This window comes from Sardina pilchardus, chromosome 16 (assembly GCF_963854185.1).
Source record: "Sardina pilchardus chromosome 16, fSarPil1.1, whole genome shotgun sequence".
NCBI classification, from domain to species: domain Eukaryota; kingdom Metazoa; phylum Chordata; class Actinopteri; order Clupeiformes; family Clupeidae; genus Sardina; species Sardina pilchardus.
Genome location: NC_085009.1, coordinates 14343166 through 14369829, shown reverse-complemented (window position 1 = coordinate 14369829; position 26664 = coordinate 14343166). Strand labels below are relative to the sequence as shown.

At 44.1% G+C, this 26664-nt stretch overlaps 1 protein-coding gene across 2 annotated transcripts in view; it reads left to right on the top strand.

Annotated features, from left to right (window-relative positions):
• nhsl2 (NHS-like 2) overlaps positions 1-26664 on the top strand; it is a 59823-nt gene that overhangs the window by 1534 nt on the left and 31625 nt on the right. The window contains exon 1 of one of the 2 annotated variants that reach the window (XM_062516232.1): positions 6337-6640. The exons of the other annotated variant lie outside the window; for it this stretch is intronic. Coding sequence (XP_062372216.1) covers positions 6550-6640 — 91 coding nt within the window. The 5' untranslated portion in view covers positions 6337-6549. Of the gene's footprint in view, positions 1-6336; positions 6641-26664 lie in introns of those variants that run through there. 2 annotated transcript variants of the gene reach the window in all.

The window sequence follows — 26664 nt, the reverse complement described above, 5'->3', positions numbered from 1 at the left end:
AGTCAGGGAAAGCTGTCTAGCTGAATGGTTTAGTGTCAGACTTGGTAAACTCCAGAGCATCTCATTGTTAAAGATTCTTCTTGACACCACCATTTTCCCATCATCTTGTAGCTTACATTCTCAGGACAGAGCTGGAAATGAGATTTTATTTGAATTGAATACGTGCCATAAAGAGGAGATGATGCAGCACCCAAGTGAAAGCAAACTATCCAAAGTATTCTGGTTTGGGAATGACATGGATTTTCCTGTCAAGAGATATAATTATGCTGACTGTGGATTTATCTTTGTTCTGAAAATGTTGGACTGAGTGTAGACAGAACATATTGTTGTTATGTGAGATACCTCTGCACCCCTTGCCGTGGCAGTGCAACAACCTCTGGGTGACATGTGGGCACAATTTCTCTGATTGTCCACACTTGGGAAGGTGAGGAGGCTAAAAGCCGTAGATGTTTGTTCAGCAAACAGCAGTTGCCTCTTGACCATACTCTTGAAGCTGGTGCTTACAATGCTAATTTCGGCATTGCTTTTTATGTTATTCCCCAATAGATTTAGATTTAAGTTATTCATTTATTGAAATGAAACTCCTACGTTTGGCAGCTCTGTTGTCGGCCTCCACTTTACAGTATGTTGCTGCCCGAGTCGTAACAGTTGTGCATCCTTACTCCTTGGTTGACTAATAATTTCACAAAAGGGTAGATCCACCGCGCTTCTGCAGCATTACATCTGGTGCATCAGACGAGAGAAGGGACCGTGTAGATTAACTAAAAGTAAAGACTCGGGGGCAGCACCAATGAACTATAAACTGGATTTTAATTAAGGTGCACAAAGGGACTGTCAGGTTGGCTCTTTTTTCTTTTCTTTTTTTTTTTTAAATAGACTGTCTTTGACCTTTCTCTAAGGTTAGTTTGATTTCCACATACAGTACATTGCATTGGGTTATGTGGTGGGACTGAGGACTACAAAACACAGTAGCACAGATAGAGAGAAATAAAGAGAGGACATTAGGAATGAGAGCAGAGAAAAACACTCAACAAGAGATTCCTCTTTTGGGGAAGATAAATCCTTGCATGAAACATGAAGCTCAATAATGAAGCTTCCTTGCCTCTTTTGACTGAGCTGGGAGCAAGTCTCATTATTTGTTTCAACTCTTCAAAATAGTTTCCCCCATGTATGGTATGTTATTGTTTACCTACTTGTAAGCCCTGTTGTTGTTGTGTTATGGCTGATGCTTGAATAAGACGCAACATTGTGGAATGTTCGCAAGGGCCTGTGTCAGCTTCTCTGTTTATCCCGTTCCTCACATCTGTCCACCATACCTTCCCAGTCTATGAACTTAACTGGACCGTTCCCAGGTATTGTGCAGGGATTGTTCACCAAAGAGAAACTTAAGTAACTTTGCAACACCCCTCTCTAAGTCCATCAAACTTGTTTAGAGGAATTTAATTACTTGTCATTTGTATTTGCGTGTTCTTGTTTGAGAGATGTATTGGCGTAATAGCGCTGTGCTGTCCTCACATTTCTTGGGGGAGATACAGTATTTGCTGTCACTTTTCCCCACAGGCAGCAAATGCATCTGCCAGGAGAAGACAAAAATATTTATGTTTGATAGCATAATCTGTAACTGGAATGTGTAATCTTTGATTTAATGCATACTGTAAAACCAACATTTTTCTGCGAAGGCTCAAACAAACGCAACACATCTTATTTACAGATCTGAGCCAACTGATGGCCAGCTTTAAATATAGAATATAATTATGACACATATTGCAAAATATTTAGAGGGTCCGAGGCTGTTTAAAGCCTGTACAAACACAAGGCTCTATCTGTGTGAAGTATCGAGTAGCATCCAAGTCATTTCAGACCTGTCATAGAGATGCGGTGGTATTTCTTTTCCAAAACAACTCGTGTCGCTCCCCAGTGGAATTATGTGAACCCAAGTTAAATACACAGAGTGACAGCAGTGCCACCACAGACTTTCCTCGTCTCCAAATGGTCCAGAGAGCTCCAAGGCCCCCACAGTCAGCTGTTCAGTGTTTATACTCACAGATTCCTGTTAGAGCTCGCTTCCTCTGGATCATGCTTCTCTGTTTCTCTGTCCGTCTCCCCTACCCCCCCCCCCCCCCCTACACACACACACACACACACACACACACACACACACTGCAGTCATTAGTTGTTCATTCCTCTAACTGCTGAGAACAAGTGGTTATTTATTGTGAGAGATTATACATCTTCTCTTGTGTACCTGAAGCATTTCTAGTCTTTTTGTTGATTGGCTTATCATATTCTTTGGCACAGCTTGCTCGTGATTAGCTGTTGGTAAATTGAGGAGCCAGAGGATTAAACGCTAAAAAAGTGCAGTGAACATTACAGAAAGTTGTCACTCTACCCCTTTGGGAAAACAGCTGTTTCCCATGTTGGTCTGCATGACCTGACGTGATCCTTTGCACTCATGTGACAGTGCAAAGAGGTTATTGGGGGGCAAAATTCATGATTATAAAAAAGCTTTAAGGCTCCGATCCTCACTCCACTGTTGTTACCTTGGAGACTGCAGGCGTAGGCTGGAGAGAAAGCCTGGCTGACAACCACATCTCCTCCTCCTCTTAAAGTTCTGCTTTCTTGCGTAATCATCTGAAGCCGTAAGTCTAACTCTGCTGTGTATAAATGGAATGAATTTCTCCTAATGTTCTGTCATCATCTTCTGCATACATGAAAAATATAGCCTCTAAAACCGGAATAGAAAATGCCTTTGTTATGAGGCGTTTTTTTTCTTCATGGCTGATCAATTTATTATGATCTTGGAATTTTTTGATCTAATTGGAAAATGGCACTTTGTCAAGATCAGCAAACAGCTAAATGGGTTGGTGTCGTAAGAGGTAGGAAATGCTTTCCAGATGGTAAGGGGTTCTTGTAAGGGGAGAGGAGAACAGGGGAAGTGGGAGACAGCAGAAGACAACCTGACAGTAAGGGTCATCACTGCCACCATGCGTTATGGCCAAATAAATGCGCCGTGTTTGTTTTGTTGGCAGAAGTGGTATTAGCGAGGACTGGGAAGGTGAGAGAAAGTGGTAGCACCCTAGAGAGAGCCGCCTCTCGTGCCAAACAAGAGCTGTGTTGTTGATGAGAACTGTGGATGCCCTGCTGTCTGGCTCCACCTCTGCCATGTGGCATTGCATTGCAGTGCATTTTATTGACTTTTTCCCTTCTACCTCTTCTGTCTGGGTTTCAGACTGTTTATACTGAAATGAGGTGGGTTGCACCGGTGGTATTTGGAGATGGGTGATGTGGAATGCAATGAGATGCTTCCTGTTATTTCAATATATCCATCTTTTAAATAACCAATTGAAAAAGGCACCTGTACCCTCAGAAATATTAATGGGTACCTCATTGCCACATCTTGTAGGAAGGGTCTACCAGTATAGGCAAGAGTTTAAGACATGGCGAGAATTTTATTTAGCTTCTTGGCATTCCCTCTCAGCTGCCTTTGGTATGGTTAACTCTTGCATCCGTCTTTCCATACTGTCAAACATGGGCATCATGGGCACAGCGTTACTGATCTGAAGCCTACCTCAAGGGGTGTTTATTCAGTGCATCTTGGCTAGGACAGCTATCCGCATCTTACTAGCTCACCACAGGGGTACCCCAGGGCTCTGTGCTAGGGCCCCTTCTCTTTGCCAATTACACCACGTTGTTTTGTCTGATTATCCGCTTGCATGGCTTCTCATAGTACTGCTCCCACCAGATGACCCTTTAGTGTCTGCACGGATCTCTAAATGTCTCTCAAATAATATCTTCATGGATCACCTCTAGTCCAGCTACTGGTCCTCCAAATTGAGCAAACTATACATCATAACATCAGCATCAAAATGTGGTCATTCACTCTTGCCCCTATTTAGGGGTCTTAGGGGAACTTAGGGGTCAAGATTGATAAACAACTGACCATGTTGCTTATGATCGCCTGGTCATGCCACTATTCAATATAAGAAACATAAAATCAGACTGTACCTAATTAGATATGCTTCCTCAATGCCTGGTATACAGGCCATGGTTCTCACGCCTCGACTACTCGAACACCCTGCCCTTATAACGGGCCTGTCGGCCTGTAAAGTGAAACCCTTACCGATGATCTGCAACATAGCAGTGTGTCTTGCCTGCATTCAACCCAAAAGGGTACATGTTACCCCACTGTTCTTTGAGCAGTTGGGTAACATGTACCTTCTCTACCTGTACATACCTCTACCTTCTCTTCATGTACCTTCTCTACGCTGTCTGTGTTTCTTATCTACATCCCTTGACTGAACTTGTCCCTGAGCTGAGCTGAGCTGATCTGTCATTATATTTCTTATGCAAGGGTTAGTAGAGCTTGCACTATTGTCACCTATTTGCACTGTACCTTGATTGTTGATGATTGATGTAGCTGATTTTGGACAAAGGCGTCAGCTAAATTAATAAATAGATTAGCCAGGTTTTGTTTACAGACAATCGAATGCTGTTGTAGTGTTTCAGATGACTAGCCCGACCAATTAGAGGCCTAATTTCATTCGACTTTGAATTCTTCGGTCTACAGCTCTCCAATCTGTGTCTGCACAGTTGAATCAGGGAGCATTCCACCCGTGAGTCCAAGGGAAGGAGATGGACGAGATGCAAGATGGGAAGGACAGAATCGTTATCTTCGTTTGTTAAGATAAATTGGGTTTTAAATGACACATCATTAGCCTACTTCACTAATGGTTCCATGGCAACTACCACTGCTGGGCTGGTGGACCCCCTTATTGATGCTTGCAGCTGGCATTTTAATGTGTTTTACTGGCTTGGTGACCAGTTACAAACAGACCACATACAAAGTAATATGAACCAATTTCCTATGATGTTACAAAGTTACACATTGGAGGAAATTATGTATACCACTGCTGCAGGCACTGTAGGTACAAAGTAAAGCTTTAAAATGTTTTTAATGGATCATTTGCCTCGAATATACTATCCCTTTTATGGGACAAAAAATAAATTACACTGCAGTTTTCTGGAAGTACAATCCAATACAATGCAGTTTCACGTCCAAAATGTTGCAATTCTGGGCAATGCAGTGCATTATAATAAGGAATTGCATGCTTGATAGCAATTGATATGATATGAAAGTCTGACTGTAATCCAGCTTTAACCCAGCAGTCACAGATCGACGTCAGAGACTTTCTAATGAGGGGACACAACGCTGAGTCGAGGGACTTGATTAAAAGTACTTTGCCAACATCGAGAGATGAGTTTCTTTTGTCTGAACTGTCTACAAAGACACACCTTCAGATTAAATAGAAACCAAATGCATTGCAAATAGCAGCTTCATGCTGTAATTAAGATCATAGAGCGCTACGTGAGTATGATCTTTGGTGAATAGTGAGTAATTGTGGTGTACAGTATGTCACCTCCAATGATATAATTGTAGATACACCAATAGTGAGAAACAAGTTTATTATTCTTTAGTTTTCGAATCAAAGTTACAGGAACACTTGAAGTACCAATGTGTCGCTGAAGCGTTTTCACTCAGAATTACACTTTTTAGCAATACATCAAAGTTGACATGAAAGACGAGATATACTTTTGCCTGGTTTAGTAGGTAATTTTACTGGTTTGTTTGCTGTACTGGTTTGTCATTCTCAGAGCATGTGTATTTCTGAAAGAGTTGAAGGTGATAATGAGAAGAGTTTGGATGGGGTTGTCCCGTAATATTGAACAGCAGGAGTGCACCTGGAGCGGACCCATTTTAGTGCAGCGGCCAGCTCGCTGAGTCACTGTCCCACGATCCAAACTGACCTCAACGTGTGTTCTGTATTCTATTTTTTCGACATATCGACTGTTGAATTGGAAATTTTGGTTTTGGTTTATGGAGATGACATGAAAAGGATCGTTTTAATATTCCTGTCTTGCACACGCCTCAGTTTGTATGTAACAGAAGTTGTGCATACACGTGAAGTGACAGATATCTTTGTATCGGTGTTGTGGCTTGATCTCGTGTATTATTTCTTTTCTCTATATGTGTGTGTGTGTGTGTGTGTGTGTGTGTGTGTGTGTGTGTGTGTGTGTGTGTGAGAGAGAGAGAGAGAGAGAAAGAGAGAGTGATTTTGTGTGTGTGTGCACACTCTGAGTTGTGTGGCTGACGCGGCAGAAACTGCTGCAGTGAGATGCTGTCCTGAAGAGAGAGAGAGAGAGAGAGAGGGAGAGAGAGAGAGAGGGGGGGAGAGAGAGGGAGACGGAGATGAAATATATGAGAGAAACAGGCGCAAAACGTCATCTCTGTCTCCATCTCATTCTCAACTCTTAAGATATTGGCGTGAGTGTGCAACAGAAACAAGGATGCGTGCCGAAGACTCTCTCTTTGATCCGTGTGCTCAACAATCCTCCCAGGAGAGACAGTCACACTGAGTCCCAGTGAATGAGTGCTCCATACTAAACGAGAAGGAGAGGAGCGGGAAGATTGGGGCTGTGAGAGAGTGTGTGTGTGTGTGTGTGTGTGTGTGTGTGACTGGGAACGGCGCAGCACAGCAGACCTGTATTAGGATGCGCTGGAGACGAAGAAGATCGCCAGGGCAAGGAAGGCAAGAGGAGGAGAGGACCTCCGACTCTACCTTCACCATGCCCTTCTTCAAAGGTACCACATGTGTGTGTGTGTGAGAGAGAGTGTGTGTGTTTGTGTGGGTGTGTGGGTGTGTGTTTACCACTGTATGCTCACTGACTGCGTATGAGTGCGCCGCCAAAATGTATTGTCATGTGTTAGGTATTCGTTAGGCTATGTATGGCACACACACACACACACACACACACACACACACACACGCTCACATCACTAGGAGAGTGTCAGAAAGATCATCATCTTCATAGCTGCCTTTGCGGTGAGTCATCTCAGCTGTGGCATTTGCAAAAGAAAGGTCTTACAGCTGGGTGTGTGGAGAACAGTTTCTGGTGGTGTGTGTGTAGTGTACATATTGATTGAGAGCGCGGCGCGGTGCGGTGCGACGCGGCGCGGCTGCCTGCTGCAGTCTCTCTGCCCCACTCCGGCGGTTCATTCATCTCCTATGCTGTATGCTTCTCAATGATATGCATTGTGCACTGCCTCAGGGTGTAAATGTGTATGGAAAAGAGTAGGCTACCGCACGCACATCCAAAAAAACGATAACAACTGGGTGCTGGACAGACAAGCATAAGTTAGGAGAGAGAAGTCCACTGTCCGCACACCAGAAAATGCTCCTCAGTTTTTTTTTTAATGGTGGTGAATGTGATTTATAAAAAAAAAGGGGGGGGGGGGGTGTTGTTGCATAAACATGTAAATGACCAGATGAGCAAAGACTAAAATGTAGAGAGCTACTTGTCGAGTGGGTGTATGTTATCATGTGTTCCCAGACACAGTCACCTCGCAATGTTTACATGAGCACTGCTTTGCAATACTAGCCTAGTTTCCATACCTACTCTACTACTTTATTTCACTTTGTGAAGAGAGTCTGGCCTCCCGTGATTGGGAAATGTTTCCAACTGTGGCACCATAACAGGTGTAGACTTTGCGTTTGAACTTTGAAATCATTGGTTTCAGCCTAGTGCAGCTACATGCAGTTTACAGTTACAGGCATAGTGGAACAGCCACAATTTAAATAGATCTTTTTTTTAATAAAAGAGGATTTTATGACCAATACATTTAATGCATAAACTATTGTATCGATGTATATATCAGATGACATGAGATAATATAGTGATATATAGTAATGTTTAACAGCCAACTTATTTCCCCATACCAAACAGGGTGAATCTCTTGAATATCGCTTAAGTATACTTGAGCAGCTTGTAGCAGCTATCATAGTGCTTATTTCCACCTGGCATGGAAAAAAAATGTGCTTGTGTATAAAAATGCTGAAAACATAGCAAATCATCAAAATACTAAGTGCACTTTTAAGAGTATCAGAGAGGAAGGCACATGTCTAACTGTCCGATACAATATCCAAAGAAAAATGTAGGTGTTTCTGTAGGGACTTATCGATTATTCAAGTTCAAAATGAATATGGCATTCACACATCTAAAAAAAACCAAGGAAGTTAAAGTAACAGTCCGCTGCATAAACTGGCGGCCATTGTGGAGAGGTACCTTTCCTTTGTAATAGTTGCTGAGCCCTCACTACAGTAATTTCCCGCATATAAGCCGCATTGTGTATAAGCCGCAGGACAGTGTTTTATGCAAGTTAAAAGAAACAAAACCATATTAACACAATATTAACTGCCCCCCTGTATTAACCTCATATACTGTACATTTTGCAAAATCAATGTATAAGCCGCGGCTAATAGTCGGGAAATAACAGTATTGTTGTCTAGCTACCTTAAGTACAGTTACCATGGCATCACTCATAAATCATTTATGGAAATCCAGAGCTGTACCTTATTATTGTATGGACAGGACAGCATAAGCTGAGTCGTAAACCTACTTCTAATACTCTTGTGTTAATAACCATGAGACTGAATATATGTATTTTTTATTCAGAATGATTTAAAATAAAGCGGTGGTCAGTATTTTACGTCTCCATATTCATATGCGGTAATTCATAAGTATGCCCAAATAATTCTCAGTTTAGGTATGTGTTGGATCAGTTTATACCTGCTTGAAATGAAACCAACCCCCGGTGAAATGCTTGTGAAAGCTGCTTTATTGTTGATGTTGTTTCCTGCAGTGCAGGTTTTATGGGCAATTATGTTGCGCTTTAACAGTAGCTGGCTCCTGGCATGGCATGTTGTGTGCTGTGGCAAGACCATTACGGATCGTGCGATGCGTGACGAGCCCCTCACCAGCCAGTTGTGTGTGGTTGTATCCTGTGCCCTGTTGTGGCGTATCGATTAAGCTAGTTTGTTTGATTGGCTACACACAGTGCATGTAATGCGGTGAGAAAAAGAGGGCCTTCAAGAGTCCCGGGTATAATGCCTGGCACGTCTCCAGCCGGTTGCACACTTCTGTTGAATCCGCTGCGCATAGCTGAAATGTGTTCCCTTTGATATCAAAGCCACAGTTTCGATGTTGTTAGCGTCTCCCTGTACCAGTTGAGTGACTTCCCTCCAAACACACTCTGCACAGCTAACAAGAGTAGACACTGTGTGTGTGTGTGTGTGTGTGTGTGTGTGTGTGTGTGTGTGTGTGTGTGTGTGAGAGAGAACAGAGTCAACAGTCAGCATATATTAATGTTGTCAGTGTTGTCAAGACTCAAGACTTAACAGTAAAGCCAGTGGAGGAGCTTGATTGTGTGACTCATATCTCACTCACCAAAGCCTTGGATGAAGTAGGACTTTGGATGTAGTCTCTTCTCTTTTGTGCCTTCACTGCTCTCTTTGATCAAAAAGGCCAAACATGAGAGAGAGCTAATTCAACTCATGCCCTCTGGCCACTAGGCACTGGAAAGCAGAGCTTCGCTCACATGACACTGGGGGAAAGAAAAAGAAAGAAAAAAAAAAACGTCAGAAAGAAAGAGGGAAAGAGGATGCCAAGCAGAGAAGGAGAGGATTCTGTGTATAGGCTGAAAGAAGATTCCTCCTCACTCCCTACCATGTCATTCTAGTCTGATGGAGCTCACTGTGGCAAAGGTATTGTCCGTGCTTAGCTGTCTCTAATTTGATGCTGGCAGAGGCCTCTATTAAAACCCCGCTGTAGGGATGTTTTTGAATAAGTGGCAGTTGACATAAGTGAAGGATGTCTTACTGGAATTGTAGTAGATAGCATATTTGATCTGAATCCATGTGTCAATTATAGTCTTGTTTGATTGTCACACAGGCAAAATTAATCTCCTACTGTAGATGCTGTGCTGTTTCTTGATCTGAGTTAGATGTTAAACACTAGACGTGAAAAGGGAAAAGACGGGGGAACAAAGTTTACAGAGTTATAACCACCTATTCTCTGTCATCACAGTGCATGCCATCTAGGTTTCCCTGAGCTCTCTGACCTTGACCCTTGACCTGGCTATATAAGGGAATTGGCCACATTCTAGTGTACACCATTTTTGTTTGTTATCAAAAATGTATTACGTTATGATGCATTAACAGAAATATCCAATGAGACTGGCTTTTCAGTATCACTGCGTACCGTCATCGTGAGAAACATGCGACTGGATATTCTCATCGATCGTCAATACGCCATCTCCCACTCTCTCGGAACATTCCGGCAGCTTTTTGTCCGTGGGGTTTGCTCGGGTTTGCTCGCCTGTATTCTTAGTTGTCCGCGCACTCCGTGTTCACACATGAGGTCATACTTGGCAGCGCGAACAGAACAGCACCGCTGCGTGTGTTATTGTTTTTGTTTATTTCGGTCGTCGCCTGCTGCGAAGGTGAGGGCCGATCGCGCCGCCCCGGCGCTGAGAGCGAAGTGTCGCTCCGCCGGTGCCAAAGACGCGGCTTGTGCAACCGTCACGCTGAGACAGCCTGTCCTCCTCCATGCCGTGACAGCACTTCCAATCCTTAGACGACACTAGGAGACATTTTGAATACTGCTTGTTGTACTCCCCCTTTTTTTGCCTGTTGCTGGACATGCACATTAGTCTGGTTTTCACCATACTAAACTCAATCTTTTAAGATTCCCGGAAGTTCAGGCAGGGTTCACCCAGCCTACATGCACATTGGAGTGTGATGAGAGTAACATGAATGGCATTGAAGAAGCAAAACTATAAAACGATCAACGATGAACTTTTGTCACTGTCCCAAGGCATCACTGGAGATTATACTGGTTAAAATCTGATCATTTGTCTCGATATATACTGGGAATCCAATGTAATCTCTAAAAAACGAATAAAAATAGTTCTTACAAAAAAGAAGCATCACTATAAAATGATCAAATTGTAACTTCTTTTCACTGTCCCAAGGGGGTGAGCTTTATCTGTAATATCAGGGTTTAGCAAGGACTTGATCTTCAAACGTGCCAAATTGGCTGAGCTTTTTGTTTCTGTCCCGTGGATTTGTTGTGCACTGTTGTGGAGTGGTCCAATGCTACAATGTTCTGTGTGCAAGGGTTGCTCAAGCCACTGCGGTATGAAATGATGGGGGGATGGGAAGAAGGACTGAAAAAGGGGGGATGAAGTGAAGTGAAAGAATAGTGCTGACAGCCTGAGCTCACTCCTGAGCAGGAAATCAGTGGTATGCGGATTGTGTTTGAATGTGTGTATGAGAAGGTGTGTCATGTGTGTATGGTGAAATATGGAAATGTATCAGTGTTATGTTTCCTTGTGTGCATGTAAGTTCATAAATAAGTGTCTGTGTGTGTGTGTGCGTGTGTATGTGTTCATGTGTGTGTGTGTGTGTGCGTGTGTGCGTGTGTGTGAGTGTGTGTGCGTGTGTGTGTGTGTGTGTGTGTGTGCGTGTGTGTGTGTGTGTGTGTGTGTGTGTGTGTGTGCGCGTGCGCGCACTGGTGTGTGTGCATGTGTGTGTGTGCATGTGTGCGTGTGTGCATGTGTGCGTGTGTGTGTGTGTGTGTGTGTGTGTGTGTGTGCATCAGTGTGTGTGTGTGTGTGTGTGTGTGTGTGTGTGTGTGTGTGTGTGTGTGTGTGTGTGTGTGTGTGTGTGTGTGTGTGTGTGCATGAGTGTGTGTGTGTGTGTGTGTGTGTGTGTGCGTGAGTGTGTGTGTGTGTGTGTGTGTGTGTGTGTGTGTGCATGTGTGTGTGTGTGTGTGTGTTTGGGTGCAGATCTCCTGCTCCAGTGGCCAGAGTGGTGTGTGCAAGTCTTGGACATCCCCCTATGGCCCATAATGCAGAGCAGATGTTTTCCACTTTCCCTCTCCTATTAACGCCCAGTCATGTGACTCTTGGAGCAGAAGGCATACCAGAGGAATAAGTCTCCTTCCTGCTCCCCTTCTCCCTGAGCCCAGTCCACTCTGGCCCACTCTCCAGGATGGACACCGCCGCAAATTAGGTCAACGGTACATAAAGCGAACACAAGAGACGCGCACAACTGGACACGGGCCTTTCTGCCCCAGAGCTCAGTGTGTGTGTTTGTGTCCCGTTAGAACTGTAGTGTGGCACTAGGCTCACGATGTAAGAGCATCACTAAGGTTGATGCTTTTCAACCTCTCTCTCTCTCTCTCTCTGTCTCTCTCTATCTCTCTCTCTCTCTCTCTCTCTCTTTCGCTCTTTCTCTCTCTCTCTCTGTGTGTGTGTGTGTGTGTATGTGTATGTTGGAACAGAATGCAAAGAGGGGTTTTTACCACAACAAAGCCCCAAACCTCCACCGGAGGTCTGTGCGGTACTCTCCAAATGTGTTGCATTTCTCTCTCTCTCTCTCTGTCTTTCTCTCTCTCTATCTCTCTCTCTCTCTTTCTCTCTCTGTCTCTCTCTCTATCTCTCTCTCTCTCTTTCTCTCTCTGTCTCTCTCTCTCTTCTCTCTCTCTCTCTCTCTCTCTCTCTATCTCTCGGTGTCTCTGTGTGTGTGTGCGTCTAGTTATGTGATACGGTTGAGTTGTGTTGGTGTCCGTCGTACTGTATCCTGTCATCCAGAGTGGCCTCTCCAGCACATCATTTCCTGTTCAGATGAGCTCAGATAGCAGCCTTTCCCAGATCTCCATGAAAGGGTTTTAGTTGGAAGTCACTCAAACACACACACATACACACACACACACACTCACACATACACACACACGCACACACACACACACACACACACACACACACACACACACACACACACACACACACACACACACACACACGTCAAGTGTTACGGAAGGATTACGATTAGTTAAGCTCTGCCTATTCAGAGAAATGAAATCCATTTCTTGACCTTTTTCCGCATGTCTACCTGTTACTGTAGTTTTATGCGCTCCTGTCTCACTCTCCCCAGTTACAGTCTGTCCCAGTCAGTCTCATGTTCCGTTCGCTCCACATCCCTGAAAATGGTGATATCTATACTTTAATATCTATGTCAAATTGACCTATCTCTCTCTCTCCCCTCTCTCTCACTCTGTCTCCCTCTCTCTCTCTCTTTCTTTCTCCCTCTCTCTCTCTCTCTCACTCTCACTCTGTAATTATCTTCATTTTGCCGATGGCCCCCAGTAGGACTGAATTGGTCTTTGGTGACAGAGTGGTTGGGGGAGGGACGATGAAGGGGTAGGTGAGCAGAATGGCATTGTGGGAGTGCTGCTGTGGCGCCTGCAGGTCAACAGGCGAATAGGAGGGGGGGTGGGGGGGGTGGACGGAGGGGTGGACGGAGGGGGGAGGGAGGGTATTATGTACTAACACAACAGGCTTTTTAGAACATCTCTCAACAGCCATCTATTTCTCAGGGCCCGGGGTGAGATGGGTGCAGAGCTGGAGCCCAGCATTGTGGAAAATAGGTTACACTTAAGTGGACCGCCTGACTGACTGAGCGTAGACTCAAGCGGTGAGCTATGTATGTGGGGGTAAAATATTAAAGATGGAAAATCTTCACACTCAGAGATCTGTGCAATAGTTTTTTTTTAATATTAGTATTATTTTTAATTCATAACTACAAGCTTTCAGTCGTAGAGCTTCCTCATGCATAGTAGTTCACCACTTGAGGCAGGTCTATGACTGAAAGCTTGCAGAAAAAATAAAAAGAAGAATAAAAAAAATGATTTCACAGATCTGAGTTGTAGATTTTCCATTTTTATTGTTTCACTTCCAGCACCTCAGCTAGCAGATGTACTGTGTTTTTGTCTCCTTTTGGGTAAAACGTTGAAAATGGAACATTTCTTAATAAAGGATTTCTGATCAAAGACTAGCAATCTAACTTCTGAAAAGGCATGCAGTAACCTTGCACAGAAGGTTTTAGTCTGTAACATAGTGTCTCTGAATCCTTTGCAAAAAGTCTTGTTGCAACTTGGCCTTTAGGAGAGGCAGTGGTTCTCTAGGTTATGGCTGTAAGCATGTGGGCCACGTGTGTGTGTGTGTGTGTGTGTGTGTGTGTGTGTGTGTGTGTGTGTGTGTGTGTGTGTGTGTGTGTGTGTGTGTGTGTGTGTGTGTGTGTGTGTGTGTGTGTGTGTGTGTGTGTGTGTGTGTGTGTGTGTGTGTGTGTGTGTGTGTGTGTGTGTGTGTGTGTGTGTGTGTGTGACTCATCTCAGCGGGTGTTTTACTCAGAGGGTTGAAGGGTGTGATCTGCGTGTTTTCTCACCGCAGAATCCACCAGACTGGTTTGTCTGGGCGCCAGCTGTTGGCCTGCGGAATGTCACTCTGCCACCTTTCAGTTTGCGAATGTGTCGTAGCAGGTAGTTAAGGACGCCACCAGAGACATTCTTCTCCTGTTGCATCAGTCAGACAGGCAGGCAATGTGGATGATGCGTTCTGCTACATTTCGCTTGTCGTGTCGCTGCCTCACTTTTTTAGGTTTCCCCTGAAACCATGACAAAGCAAAAGCCATCAATCTATCCTCAAGGTCGATTAAAACGTAACTCATATTTCAGTTGCAATAATGTGTGTACTGTTCGCAAAATCTCTCAGATATACCATAGTATATGTATACAATATGAACAGTCATACTGAAGGTGTACTGTCAGTGACAATGCAAAAGTCTAGAAGTAAGCTTTACTTTTGTGGACAGTTTTCTGTAACCTGTCAACTCACATAATGTATACACCTTAGGTGCAAATCACATAGTCTATGGGTGTGTTTTATGTTTACTTTGCAATACATTGACCTCCACAATATATCAAGCAGCCTTTGCATTTGCTCAGGTTTGCATTTTACTGATTACAAAAAAAACCTGAGCAAAAAACAGCATCATATTACGTCAACCAAAGATACAGATAGCTATTTCTGTCATGGCAAGAATGTAGAAGAAGAATTCCCATTCATGGGAAGAATGTAACCTGCACATCATGGTTTGTATTGTCCTATGTCCCGTTTGTGCACACTTCTAACAATAGAAGATGTGCTTTGTGGACAAACTGAACATTCCATGCAATGACATTGTGAATGTAATGGAGTGCGTTCTGAAATGTTGGTCCAGGAAGTCTATTACACAAACGGATTTGCAGAAATGAGTTCATTTTGTCCACAAACTGAAAAAGTGCTATTCAGTCCGTTGTCCACCAAATGAAAAGTAGAGCAGTTAGCTCAGTGGTATGACATGACATGATTGTCTGGTTTTTATTCTGTACAAGAAATAATATGACCTCTTCAGAACATCATGGCCTCAGTGTTAATGCGTTTGTGTTTTTCAGGGACAAGATGCAATTCTATGGTTTTGTGATAGAGTTATCCATTTTCTAGCACAGAACACATTCGATCTACGAAACAAGGTCTGTTACATTGTGCATCTTATAGCAGGGTGGATCTATTTCTAGTGTAATAGAAACACATCTCACTCTAAGCTACCACTTTTACAGTAATTTCCCGTGTATTAGCTGCATTGTGTATAAGCCGCAGTGTTTTATGCAAGTTAAAAGAAACAAAACCATATTAATTTGCCATACCATAATATAAATCATATTAACTGCACCCGTGTATTAACCTCATAGCTGAAGAAATTGGGCAAAATCAATGTATAAGCCGCGGCTAATAGTCGGGAAATGAAGGTAGAGAGTTGCTAAACCCCCCTGAAACTCACCTGAGGTGATGTGGGCTTGTTAGACAAATAACTCTGAAAAGGGACGACGTGAAGATGGACAAATGGAGGTGAAATAAGAGACAGGAAAAGGGAAGTGTGAAAAGGACACAAAAAGAGGGGTGGTGGTGGTGCTGGTGGTGGTGGTGGTCGGAAATCAGGACAGAAAGAGCTGTTGACAGGGCTCGTTGAGATCAGGATATAGTGCCATCTTTATGCGTCGGACAGATAAGCCCAGTGGACGGCTCAAAGACAGGCCAGCTGGGAGGACCGGACCCACACAGCCCACTGAAAGAAACACTCGGGGGAGGGAGGGAGGGAGGGAGGGGGGGAGGGTTGAGGAAAGATGGAGAGAGAGGGAGAGTTGCAAAAGGCCGTTGGGAGATAACGTTAACCCTCCCGCCTGATAGTGCAGCTCTGCTTCCTCTCTCTCTCTCTCTCTCTCTCTCTCTCTCTCTCTCTCTCTCTCTCTCTCTCTCTCTCTCTCTCTCCCTCTCTCTCCCTCTGCACTGTGTCTCTCTTTTCCTATACCCATTTTTGAGTATGTGTGGACTGTAGAGTGTTAGATGACTCAGGCTGTGTGTGTGTTAGTTTGTGTGTAATTGTTCACTTGATCAGCGTATATATGTGGATCCCCTGAGTAACAGTGTACAGGTGAGTGAGTTTGAGTTTGTGTACTTGATGTAGAACGCAAGATGCAGGCCCCAGCTCCACAGGGACACAAGAGGCTTGCCCTTCTGTTTAATCTTTTACAAACCAGTATGGTTTATATTGTTGGTGTTGGAGCAGACTGATCTGTTGATTTCCTGTGTAGAGTTTTCATCTTATAGTTACTGAGGCTACATTGGGTAAATCAACAAGTGCATTTTGTGTACATTGTCTTTGGTTGTTTCTCTGTTTTGCAGTAATCACAGGCAACATTCAATTTTGTGTATCTGTGTGTCTGTTATGCTGCCTACATGCCTTGCGTATTTTCCACAAGGAAGCACTGTTGAGTCTTTCATTTTTGTAAAAAATCTTCTTCTCCTTCTCTCTTGTAATACTGAATACCTACTGCAGGTGTTACAGTAAGAGCACTGTGAGTGATTTTCAACTCTTGGCCTAAAAGTGTAATAATAGTCTTAAAATATCCGATATGGGCCTATTGTTTTCGTAGCAAACAAAAGCATGCTCTTGTATACAGTGGCCAAATAGGATAAAGATGCTATTGTGCTATTAACTTAAAAAAAACAAACATAGAATGACCTTACTGTTATGAAATGGACAGAAGGTGGACTGTGTGTGTATGTGTGTATGAATGAAACCCCTATCAAAACCCAGATAAAGATTTATTCATGTAGAAAACAAAAATGGTGCAGTCACTCCCTCTGTCACTTATTTATTTATTTTTTATTTGAAATGGTGAAGTTAGCTTTTCAGTTCTGTCTGGGATTAGACAGTCAGCGTCCCTGAAAATCAAATGCTCAGTCTTCTGTCTGCTTACAATAAGAGCTCGCAGAAGTCTCTTCGAGGAGAACATAATGAGATTACTGTATGACTTAGGCTCAGAGACGCAAATCCCTCAGAATGAGCCGGAAGATGCCGAGAGTTGAGTGTTGTGAAGGGTGCAATGCTCTTCTTAATCACTGGATGGCAATGAAGCACTGCTTTAAATAGACTAGCAGCTGTGATGAAGTTTACTTTTTTATGTGGTTTTGATGTAGAGAGAGAGTGTGTGTGTGTGTGTGTGTGTGTGTGTGTGTGTGTGTGTGTGTGATTCATGCATGTATCATGATCTTTTTCATCCATAAACTTTCATCCTTTAGATAAATCTTTTGACTCATCTGTGCCCAAATAAGATCAGAGAGAAAGACAGAGAGAGAGAGATAGAGAGAGAGGGGGGGGGGGGGTAGTGTGTCTGTTTGAATATTTTGTGAGTGTACATGTGTGACTGAGTTAAATGCATGATAGCATAGTCCATGATAAAAATGCATGATAGCTGTTCACCTTTCTGTTGCCATGACTGTTTACATGGATGCAATATCAGCAGAAAGGCACACTGGAGCTCAGCGTTAACTCCATTTCCATTCGTTTAACTCTCTTTCCCTCTCTCCCTTTCTCTGTCTCCCTCTCTCCCTTTCTCTCTCTCTCTCTCTCTCTCTCTCTCTGGCTCTTCCTGGCTCTTCCTGAGAGATCTGCTGAGTTGGGCCATCTCTCACAGTAGGATTTAAGGCGTGGAAAATGGATGAAAGTTCTCAGGGGAAGATGTTAGAGTTTTTGGCTCAGTAAAAGAGTGCTTGGCTAGCACACACACACACACACACACATACACACACACACACACAGACATAAAGACACACACACACACACACAGACATAAAGACATAAACACACACACACATATACACACACATACACACACACACACACACACACACACACACACACACACACACACACACACACACATACACACACACACACACACACACACACTTATTTGACTTGTACCTCATGACTTGTGCGTTGGCTTAATGTACTATGTCCATATCATCCCCTCCCTACTCCCCCTCTTGTGTTGTGCCACGGATGTCCTCTCCTAGTACGAGTGCACTGGAGAATGGTGCATTTCATTAAACAGCAACTTGACCTGAACACTTGACCGCCACCACCCCCACCCCACAATCACTGTTCCTGTTGGCCCCAAAACCTGCCATCCATCTCCTGCAGATGTCACACTCTGCCTCCACACACACACACACACACACACACACACACACACACACACACACACACACACACACACACACACACACACACACACACACACACACACACACACACAAATTCCTGGATGGTCTCTTGCTGATGGTCTCTCTCTGTGCATTATCACACAAGTGCTCTCTGTCTCCAGACATCCTGAGACAGGACATTTCTGAGGTTATCACTGTGTTGGTGGTGACTTGCATTCGATGTAAAATGGATGTTTTAAACAATGGCAATTGCAGGCTTGTAAGAGCAAAGTTGTCCAACTTCAGAATCCCCCTCGCTCTGGGAAATGGATCATCGTGGAGTCTACTACTTGGTCCGGCATGTTGGGAGTTTATTTATGTGTATGCGAGTGAGGGGGGCGGAGGGGGGGGGCAAATGAGTATTACAGAGGGAGAGGAGGAACAGGAGAGACAGAATAGAGAATACACAGAGGGAAAGAGCAAGGAGTTGAAAAAAAACTGATTTAGTTTTTAAGAGCCTCTTACCCGTCCCTAATCCTCTCAGACAGAGGAGTGCAGGGCAGACTTAAAGTGATTTTCTTTCCCTCTTTTTTATATCCGTCTGTCCATCTATCATTTGCGCGGATTCCGCCTCCTTTTTCCTGCCTGCGGAGAAGAGAGGGAATGAGTACAAGTAAGCAGTGGGCCAGGTGCATGGTGCGGTTCTAGCATGAGCAACGTTAGCCCCTCTCGCAAGGCCCACTGGCTCGGATTTCACACGCCCACCCAGCCACAAGGTTTCCCACAGAGGTAACACATACCACTCCCACTCAGAGTAGGCCTTTGTTCACCCCACACACACACACTCATACACACACACACACACACACACACACACACACACACACACACACACACACACACACACACACACACACACACACACACACACACACACACACACACACACACACACACACACACACACACACACACACACACATGCACCTTCCTTTCTCTGCCCCTGGAATAAAATCTGTGTGTGATCGTTCCACTGACCCGACCGTGTGGGCCTGCTATTGGGCAGTGCCAGGAATGTGGCTCTTATGATGCACTGCCATTGGTTCAGTGCAGTGCAGTGAAATGTCTTTTAAACGGACACTAGTTTTGATCCTTCATTTTGTACATTTGTTGCCACCATCTGTCTTCTATCTGTTTGTGTGCACAATAGACTTGCATGTCCACCTTATAGTAGTATAGTAGTAGTCCTTACAGTATCCAATCCTTCTCGTACTATCATATTGTTTTTATGTAAGTTTCCATTCTTCGGTTATATTGCTGTGATTCTATCCACAGAAAGCCTGTCTTTAATGACAACAGGGAACAGTACATCAAAATAGACTAAAAGGAAGACAGATAGATTAGAGTACAATGGGCAAATATCTTTTGATGACTTCTGTAATACATTCAGGCATTGGGCTCAGTGAAACAAAAAAAATCTATGTATAATCCCTCCCCTCCGGTGGAACAGAGTTGTTTTTGTTTCAGCACATCATTTCTGTTTTTCTTATCCTCCTCCATCTCTCAGTGTATTCCCTTTCTTCTTTACCTCCGTCCTCTATATTTTCATCTCCTTGTCTCCCTTTAACTTCTCAGTCACATTGGCAGGCACATGCAGATACAGTATATCTCCTCTCAGTTTCATTGGCAATTAAATATATTTCCAAGGATGTATAGGAGTAACAAAGAACAAAGGGCAGGGAAGATATACAGCCAAAGTCGTTGAGCATATTCAGGAAAACTTTTTAGGGCAGAGTTGTGGGAAAGCTATCAGAAACGAAAAAGAAGGAGGTCTTGTGTCCTTATGGCGGCCCCGCCCACCTCAAGATTCTCCCCTTCCCTCGCTTCTCGGCCACAGCCCCCCCCCCCCCCAAATTCAGCCTCTCCTCTCCTCTCCTCTCTTCTCCTCTCTGTTCCCCCTGTTCCCTCCATTCCTGAGAACACCACACCAGGGCTGTGCCCCTTCTCTTCCCTTCCTGCCTTCTCTCAGTAGCCCACCGCTGGCCTGACCTAGATCACTTCTTTTTTGCTGTCTGGCCATAAAGGTAAGACAGATATACACTTCTTAGAAGAGGGGAGCGTGGGGGGGGGGGGGTACTTCTGCTGACTTAAGGGTATGACCTTCAGTGAATGCTACTTTTAGACATAAGTGGACCTCAGAAGCCTGTCTTTATATATGAGCGTAAGCCGCAATCTGGGCGGTGGGAGAGCGTTACTGGATGTGCCCTCTCAGGTGGTCCGCTCAGGCGAAGTGTACAGGTGCCAGATGTGTTGGGAGAGTTGTCTTGTGCTGCCCTTGTGTATGTACAGTACCTCATGTTGTTGTTGTTGTTGGTCTGCAGGGGAAAGTTACCGAAACAACGGAAATGCTCCCCAAACTGAAAAATTTTACATATTGCATTAGAGGTAGCTTGTGTATGGCGGTTCACAGAGAATCTGAGTTTCTCTGATAGAGAGAGAGAGAGCGAGGGAAAGAATGTGTAGATAACAATGACTAAAATGGCTGAGCTGGAATGAGAGTGGCCGCTTCTGCACAAAGGTGTGTAATTACCTGCACGTGCACATTTTACCTGTTGTTCCTCATCTAGATAAGATCACACGATACCGTCATAGTCGTCATATTCACTACACACACACAGTGTATCCAATCAAATGCCATTGTGTGGCATGGAGTGCATTTTCCAGAAGACCACATCTCAGGTGGTATACAGTACAGTATGACCTTCATCAGTGGCTTTGGTGGAAGCAGGTCTACACTGCCCTATTTAGCTTCTTCAGTTATAATGAGGTGAGCTCCTATTTAAAGTCCTGCAGGTTCTTATCAAATAGCCATTACCATTTACTCAAGGCTCACTCTTGGAGCACAGAATTAAGAGCCAATGAGCTGTTTTTATTATTATTATTTTAAAATAAAACTAGAAATTATTCAGTGTTAAATGACTCGTTCAGTGTGCAATCTCATCATTGATGAGACTGATTGTCTCATTTTTGGCAATAGCCCTTTCAGGAGCAGACCCTTTTCCAAGCGTGTCCAGTAGGGGAGGAAGTTGGCTGAGACTAAATGCTCGAGGCTAAATCCTCTCCTTTTCATTCTTGGTGTTTAGGAGCACCTCCTCTTTTGCCAGGCTCACCCTGTAAGCAGTACTCTCATCAACAGCCAAATAGACGTAATGCCTTAATGCCTTTGTGTGCGTGTGTGTGTATGTGTGTGTGTGTGTGTGTGTGTGTGTGTGTGTGTGTGTGTGTGTGTGTTTGTGTGTGTGTGTGTGTGTGTGTGTGTGTGTGTGTGTGTGGTGTGTGTGTGTGTGTGTGTGTGTGTGTGTGTGTGTGTGTGTGTGTGCGTGTGTGCGTGTGTGCGCGTGTGTGCGTGTGTGTGTGTGTGTGTTGATCCCACCCAGGCTGGTCCAGACATCTGTGAAATCTGTGTCCGAATTACAAAACTGCACACACTCGGCAATAAAAACCACATGGCACTGTCACCATATAGTGACTACTTACATTGTAGTGTTGCCTGTTTTTTTCCCGGCCATTACACATTAACTCCTAAATCTCATTAGTCATTTCTGGACCAACTGAGGACCAACTGAGGACCACCCAGATGTGGGATCTTTCCCTATATTCTCAGGTGATGGGTTAAGACCTCAAAGGGTTAAGAAAGCCCTCAGAGGGGTCTTGGTTTAATCCCTGATCTCTGGGTAAACGTTGACCTCGGTGAGACAGAGGTCTCTCTGCTCCAGACTCCAGACTTAGCGGTTATTAGTGTGATTTACGATTCATACATTCATACTGAAGATAACAGTGAAATGGTCTGTGCAAGTGTCTGTGTCTCTGGTGTGTGTGGATCATAGTGTGGAGCTAGTGTGGTTGCGTCTGTGACAATGACAGATATTTATCCTGAGGCAGAGTTCTGTTTAGAGGAGCACATCTTGCCTGTCAAATCTGAGACATTTTCTTGGCAGTCATAATTTCCTCAAAACATCCACGATCTAATCTACTTTACACTGCCTTGTGAAATGTTCTCATTGCAGTGGGGGTTGTTTGTAGGGAAACACATTGAGAGTCGGTTTGACCATGTCTCCTTGATGGGTGATCCCTTCCTAACACTGATCAATCTGAGTAGAGCGTGTATTACAATGCCTTAATCCACAGCACAGTGGAGCTTTGTGAAGAGATTTGCCCGTTCTCTGAGGAGTGTAGCCTATGTGTTTTTTTCATATGCAATATGCAAAGCACATGTACACTATACAGAAAGAAAATAGAGTAAAGCAATATTAAATAGAAAAAGTATTGTTATAACTGCTTATTAGCATACAGTAGTTCCGATGATACACTGACATTGTGTTTTGATAGTGATTTTTTTACATGTTTTTTTAATCACTTCTCATGTACTGCCAGGTTTAATTAGTCAGGTTAATATATCCCACTTCCGTGAGAAAATAAAATAAGTCCAACTGTGGCGGAAGAATGAAGGAAAAGACTAAATATGCCGTGTGTCCCGAGCAGGATTAAGGAGCAGGAATCATTTGAAAGAAGCGGGAGAGGAGAGGAGGCGGACAGAGGGGATGGCATGAGGGAGAGCCGTGGGGAGGGAGTCTGGGGTGGCTGGGTAATCCACGCCGTAGAGAGCCCGTAATCTCACATATTCCTCTTCCTCGCGACGTGGGGTGGGATTATTAAACTGGGGCTAATTACCCATAATCCCACTCTCCAGCCAGATGTCCTCTGCTCCACATTTCATTATGGCATGTCGGGAGTGTGTATGCATGCGCTATGACACATTTGCCCATATAAACACATGTGTACACACACTGAGTAACAGCGGGTGCTGAGTAGAGGATCTCTTTTGTGGCTCAACCCTATTCTTACCTACCGAGCATCCTTACTTTGCTGGACATGTGAAGGTGACCATCATCCACAGGCTACAGGACTCAAGGTATATAATATATATTATACATATATGATACATACGTATTATCATACATATGTATTTTATATGTTCCAGAAGTGTGCTATGCAGCAAAGTACAAAGATGTTGAACTGTGATCTTACATGATCTTGTTGGTGACACATCTCTGTTACTATGACTACGCTAGCACATCTGTTCGACAGCGAGGTATAGCGAGGTCAAGTGTTGACCATAACTGATGATGTCTGTGATGGTTACGTCTTGTGGACAAGAACCAAGCAATTACGTTCCATGTGGGCTTTACACTTAGATGAAAGGTCTGATGATGGTCTCTGATGGTCTGGCACTGGTCATAGTTTACTTCATTGAGATCTCGATCTCTCTCTCTCTCTCTCTCTCTCTCTCTCTCTCTCTCTCTCTCTCTCATTCTCTCTCTCTCTTCCTCTCTCTCTTTAAAGTCTCTGTTTAAAGGTATTCTGTCATCAGTTTGGTTGTCTGAAACAGAGAGATGTCAGTGGTAGCGTTCCTTCTCTGTGCTTGAAGGGTTAAAGTTGATGTGGACACTAACAAGAGACCAGACCAATGAATGTTTTTTTATGATCAGTCTTTCTCTTTCCCCGTGGGTGACCTGGTGAAGGGTGTTCCTCTGTAAATATCACAGTCTGTTGTTTGCCGTGCAAGGCAGTGTGTGTGTGTGTGTGTGTGCATCTCGCAGTATATCTGTGACCTTGAGAATGGACAGAAAGACTTTTGAGAATGACGTTTTCTTGAGAGGCCCCTCTCAGTCACCGGACATCACAAGCTTTCTCAGAACTCTGTGTGTGATTGTGAGATTATGTGTGTCTAACCGGCGACTGAACATGACCGACAGATCCATGTGCCACAGCTCTGCACACACCATTAGCGCCGTGCTTCGTTTTTTTGCGTGCTGTTCCTCTCTCTCACACTGTCTGACTGTCTATTCAACATCTTCTATCCCCAACAGCTGAGCTCAGCCTGTGCCAGATGTTTTCAATGCGGTGCAAAGGACATTATTGATGATGAAGTTTCTCAGAGAATATAATAACTGGACAAGAAACTCACATTTCCGTATAGACGTCTTCATATATCTTGTTTTGCTAATGGATTTGTAGAGATTTCTTGTCATAGAGTATGTATTGTGAGTTATGTTTTTCAATTGAAAAGCCAATCTGCTCTGAACAGCTGGGTCCACCTGTCTCTGTCGCAGGCCAGGATCTGAACGCTACATTCTGCCGTGGTTTTTATGGACACATTCGCCTGTAACTTTAGTCAGGCCTTCAGTTATTGTGTGTTGTTGCCCGATGTTGGGTAACATGTCATAGTTTTTTATCCTTTCTATTGCATTTCATTCTTTGGGTTTCTTCTTAGTTGTACTTCAGTGCTCTTTTGTGTTCATTATTTTATTGTAGTCTTTTACACAGTGCTGTGTTTCATACTGTCAGGCTCACTCATTACGTCCTGACTCTTCTTACTGCTCAGCCAGCGTAGCAACTTGTGACAGTAATGCTGAGTCTGTCGGTGACTTTTGAAGTTACTCTGATTGGCCTTGACACATACACACACACAAACACACACACGCGCAAACACGTACCTGAGTTCTTGGATGTTCACTACTACACCCACACACACCCACACACACACACACACTCCCACACACATACTGTATATTCACTCAACCATAGACATATTTTTGCTCTGGTTTGTATACAGGGTTGATATTTATAGGTTTGGAGTGTCGAGCCATTAGACTAGCTGCTTTCTCCCTCAGCTGTGTCAGTGCCATGCTACTTTATGGCGTGTGGTGTACTGTAGCCGTGTACAGCAGGCCATTTGTAGAGCATTGTTTATGATGCTTTAATGCAAAGAGGTGCAATTGGGTCGATCCTGCATGAGGTCACGGTTGGAAGAGTTAATTATCATTACTGTGGAAGTGTTTGGTGTTTGTGTGCGTGTGCCTGTGTGTGTGTGCGCGTGTGTGTGTACAGTATGTGTGTGTGTGCGCATGTGTCTGTGCATGTTTATGTGCGTGCGTGTGTGTGTGTGTGTGTGTGTGTGTGTGTGTATGTTTATGTGCGTGTGTGTGCATTACCTCATACACACAGGTCAGTTCAGCCCTAACTTCCTAACTTCACTCCCTTGAGCACACAGACAACACAAGCGCTAGAGTCAAAAGGTGACCCAACAGGATATGAGAGGATGATCCTTAGAGCTGTCATTACCTAAGTCCACATAGTTTTACAGTCCTGTCTGTGTCTGGGGGGATCTCGTCCGTGCTGACGACATGAACATGAGATCCTGTCATGTGTTTGGTGTTGTTCGAAGACAGTTTCACGGCTTCCTTCCTGTCACTCTCCCTTTCCCGTGTCTCACCGCTCGACTCAGGAAACTGTGTCAGTGTAGCCTGCATTTGTCAGTCTGTCTGACTGCTGAGCTGTGCTGCTCCAGATGCGTTTGCAACAGAAAATAGCTAGTTTTGTGTGTATGCAGCGTCCATGATTCAGAAACTGAGAAAAGTCACGTTTAATGCACTGCGGCTCATACAGGTTACTGTAGGTGCGGTCAATGCATGTTTTTTTGGTGTGCATAAAACACTGTTATGCAGTTTACAGTATACACGATGCATCTAATTGACGGGAATATGAAAAAACACAGGCTGGACTCCTCAGAGAACTGGTAAATCTCTTCAGCAACTATACATTTGGTAGTCTGTTGCCTGTACATGTTTTGTTCATAAGTATGCAAGTGTGGGTGCGTGCGTGTGTGTGTTTGTGTGTATGTGTGTATGCATGTGTGTGTGGATGCGTGTGTGCGTGCACATTTGTGTGTGTGTGTGTGTGTGTGTGTGTGTGTGTGTGTGTGTGTGTGTGTGTGTGTGTGTGTGTGTGTGTGTGTGTGTGTGTGTGTGTGTGTGTACGTGCGTGCACATTTGTGTGTGTGTGTACATTTGTGTGTGTGTGTGTGTGTGTGTGTGTGTGTGTGTGTGTGTGTGTGTGTGTGCCTGTACATGTGCATGTGTGCAGGGCTGATGGGATTCTCAGTGGCAGCCTGTGGCCAGTGGAGTGTACTCTGTGCTGATTGATAACAAGCCACAGCAACTCCAATGCAGCGCTGCTGCTCACAGAGACAGCCAGGGTGGCAGTATCTGCCTCATGAACACCCCATAATATTATGCCACTCATTTCCCTATATACTATATATGATAGCTGTATAGTATCCATACATTGACCTATCATGAGACATTATTAACGCGCCCCTAACTGTGGACCACGTCCTTGGTTTTTTTTGTGTTATTATTATGTTGCTTCGCGTTTATGAATTTGCTATGTATACAGAGCTTATGGAGACTATCTGGATGTGGAGCGCGGTGTGTTTGTGTCTGTGTGTGTCTGCGTGTAGGATTTACTGCGTGGGTCATGTGATGTTTACTAGACAG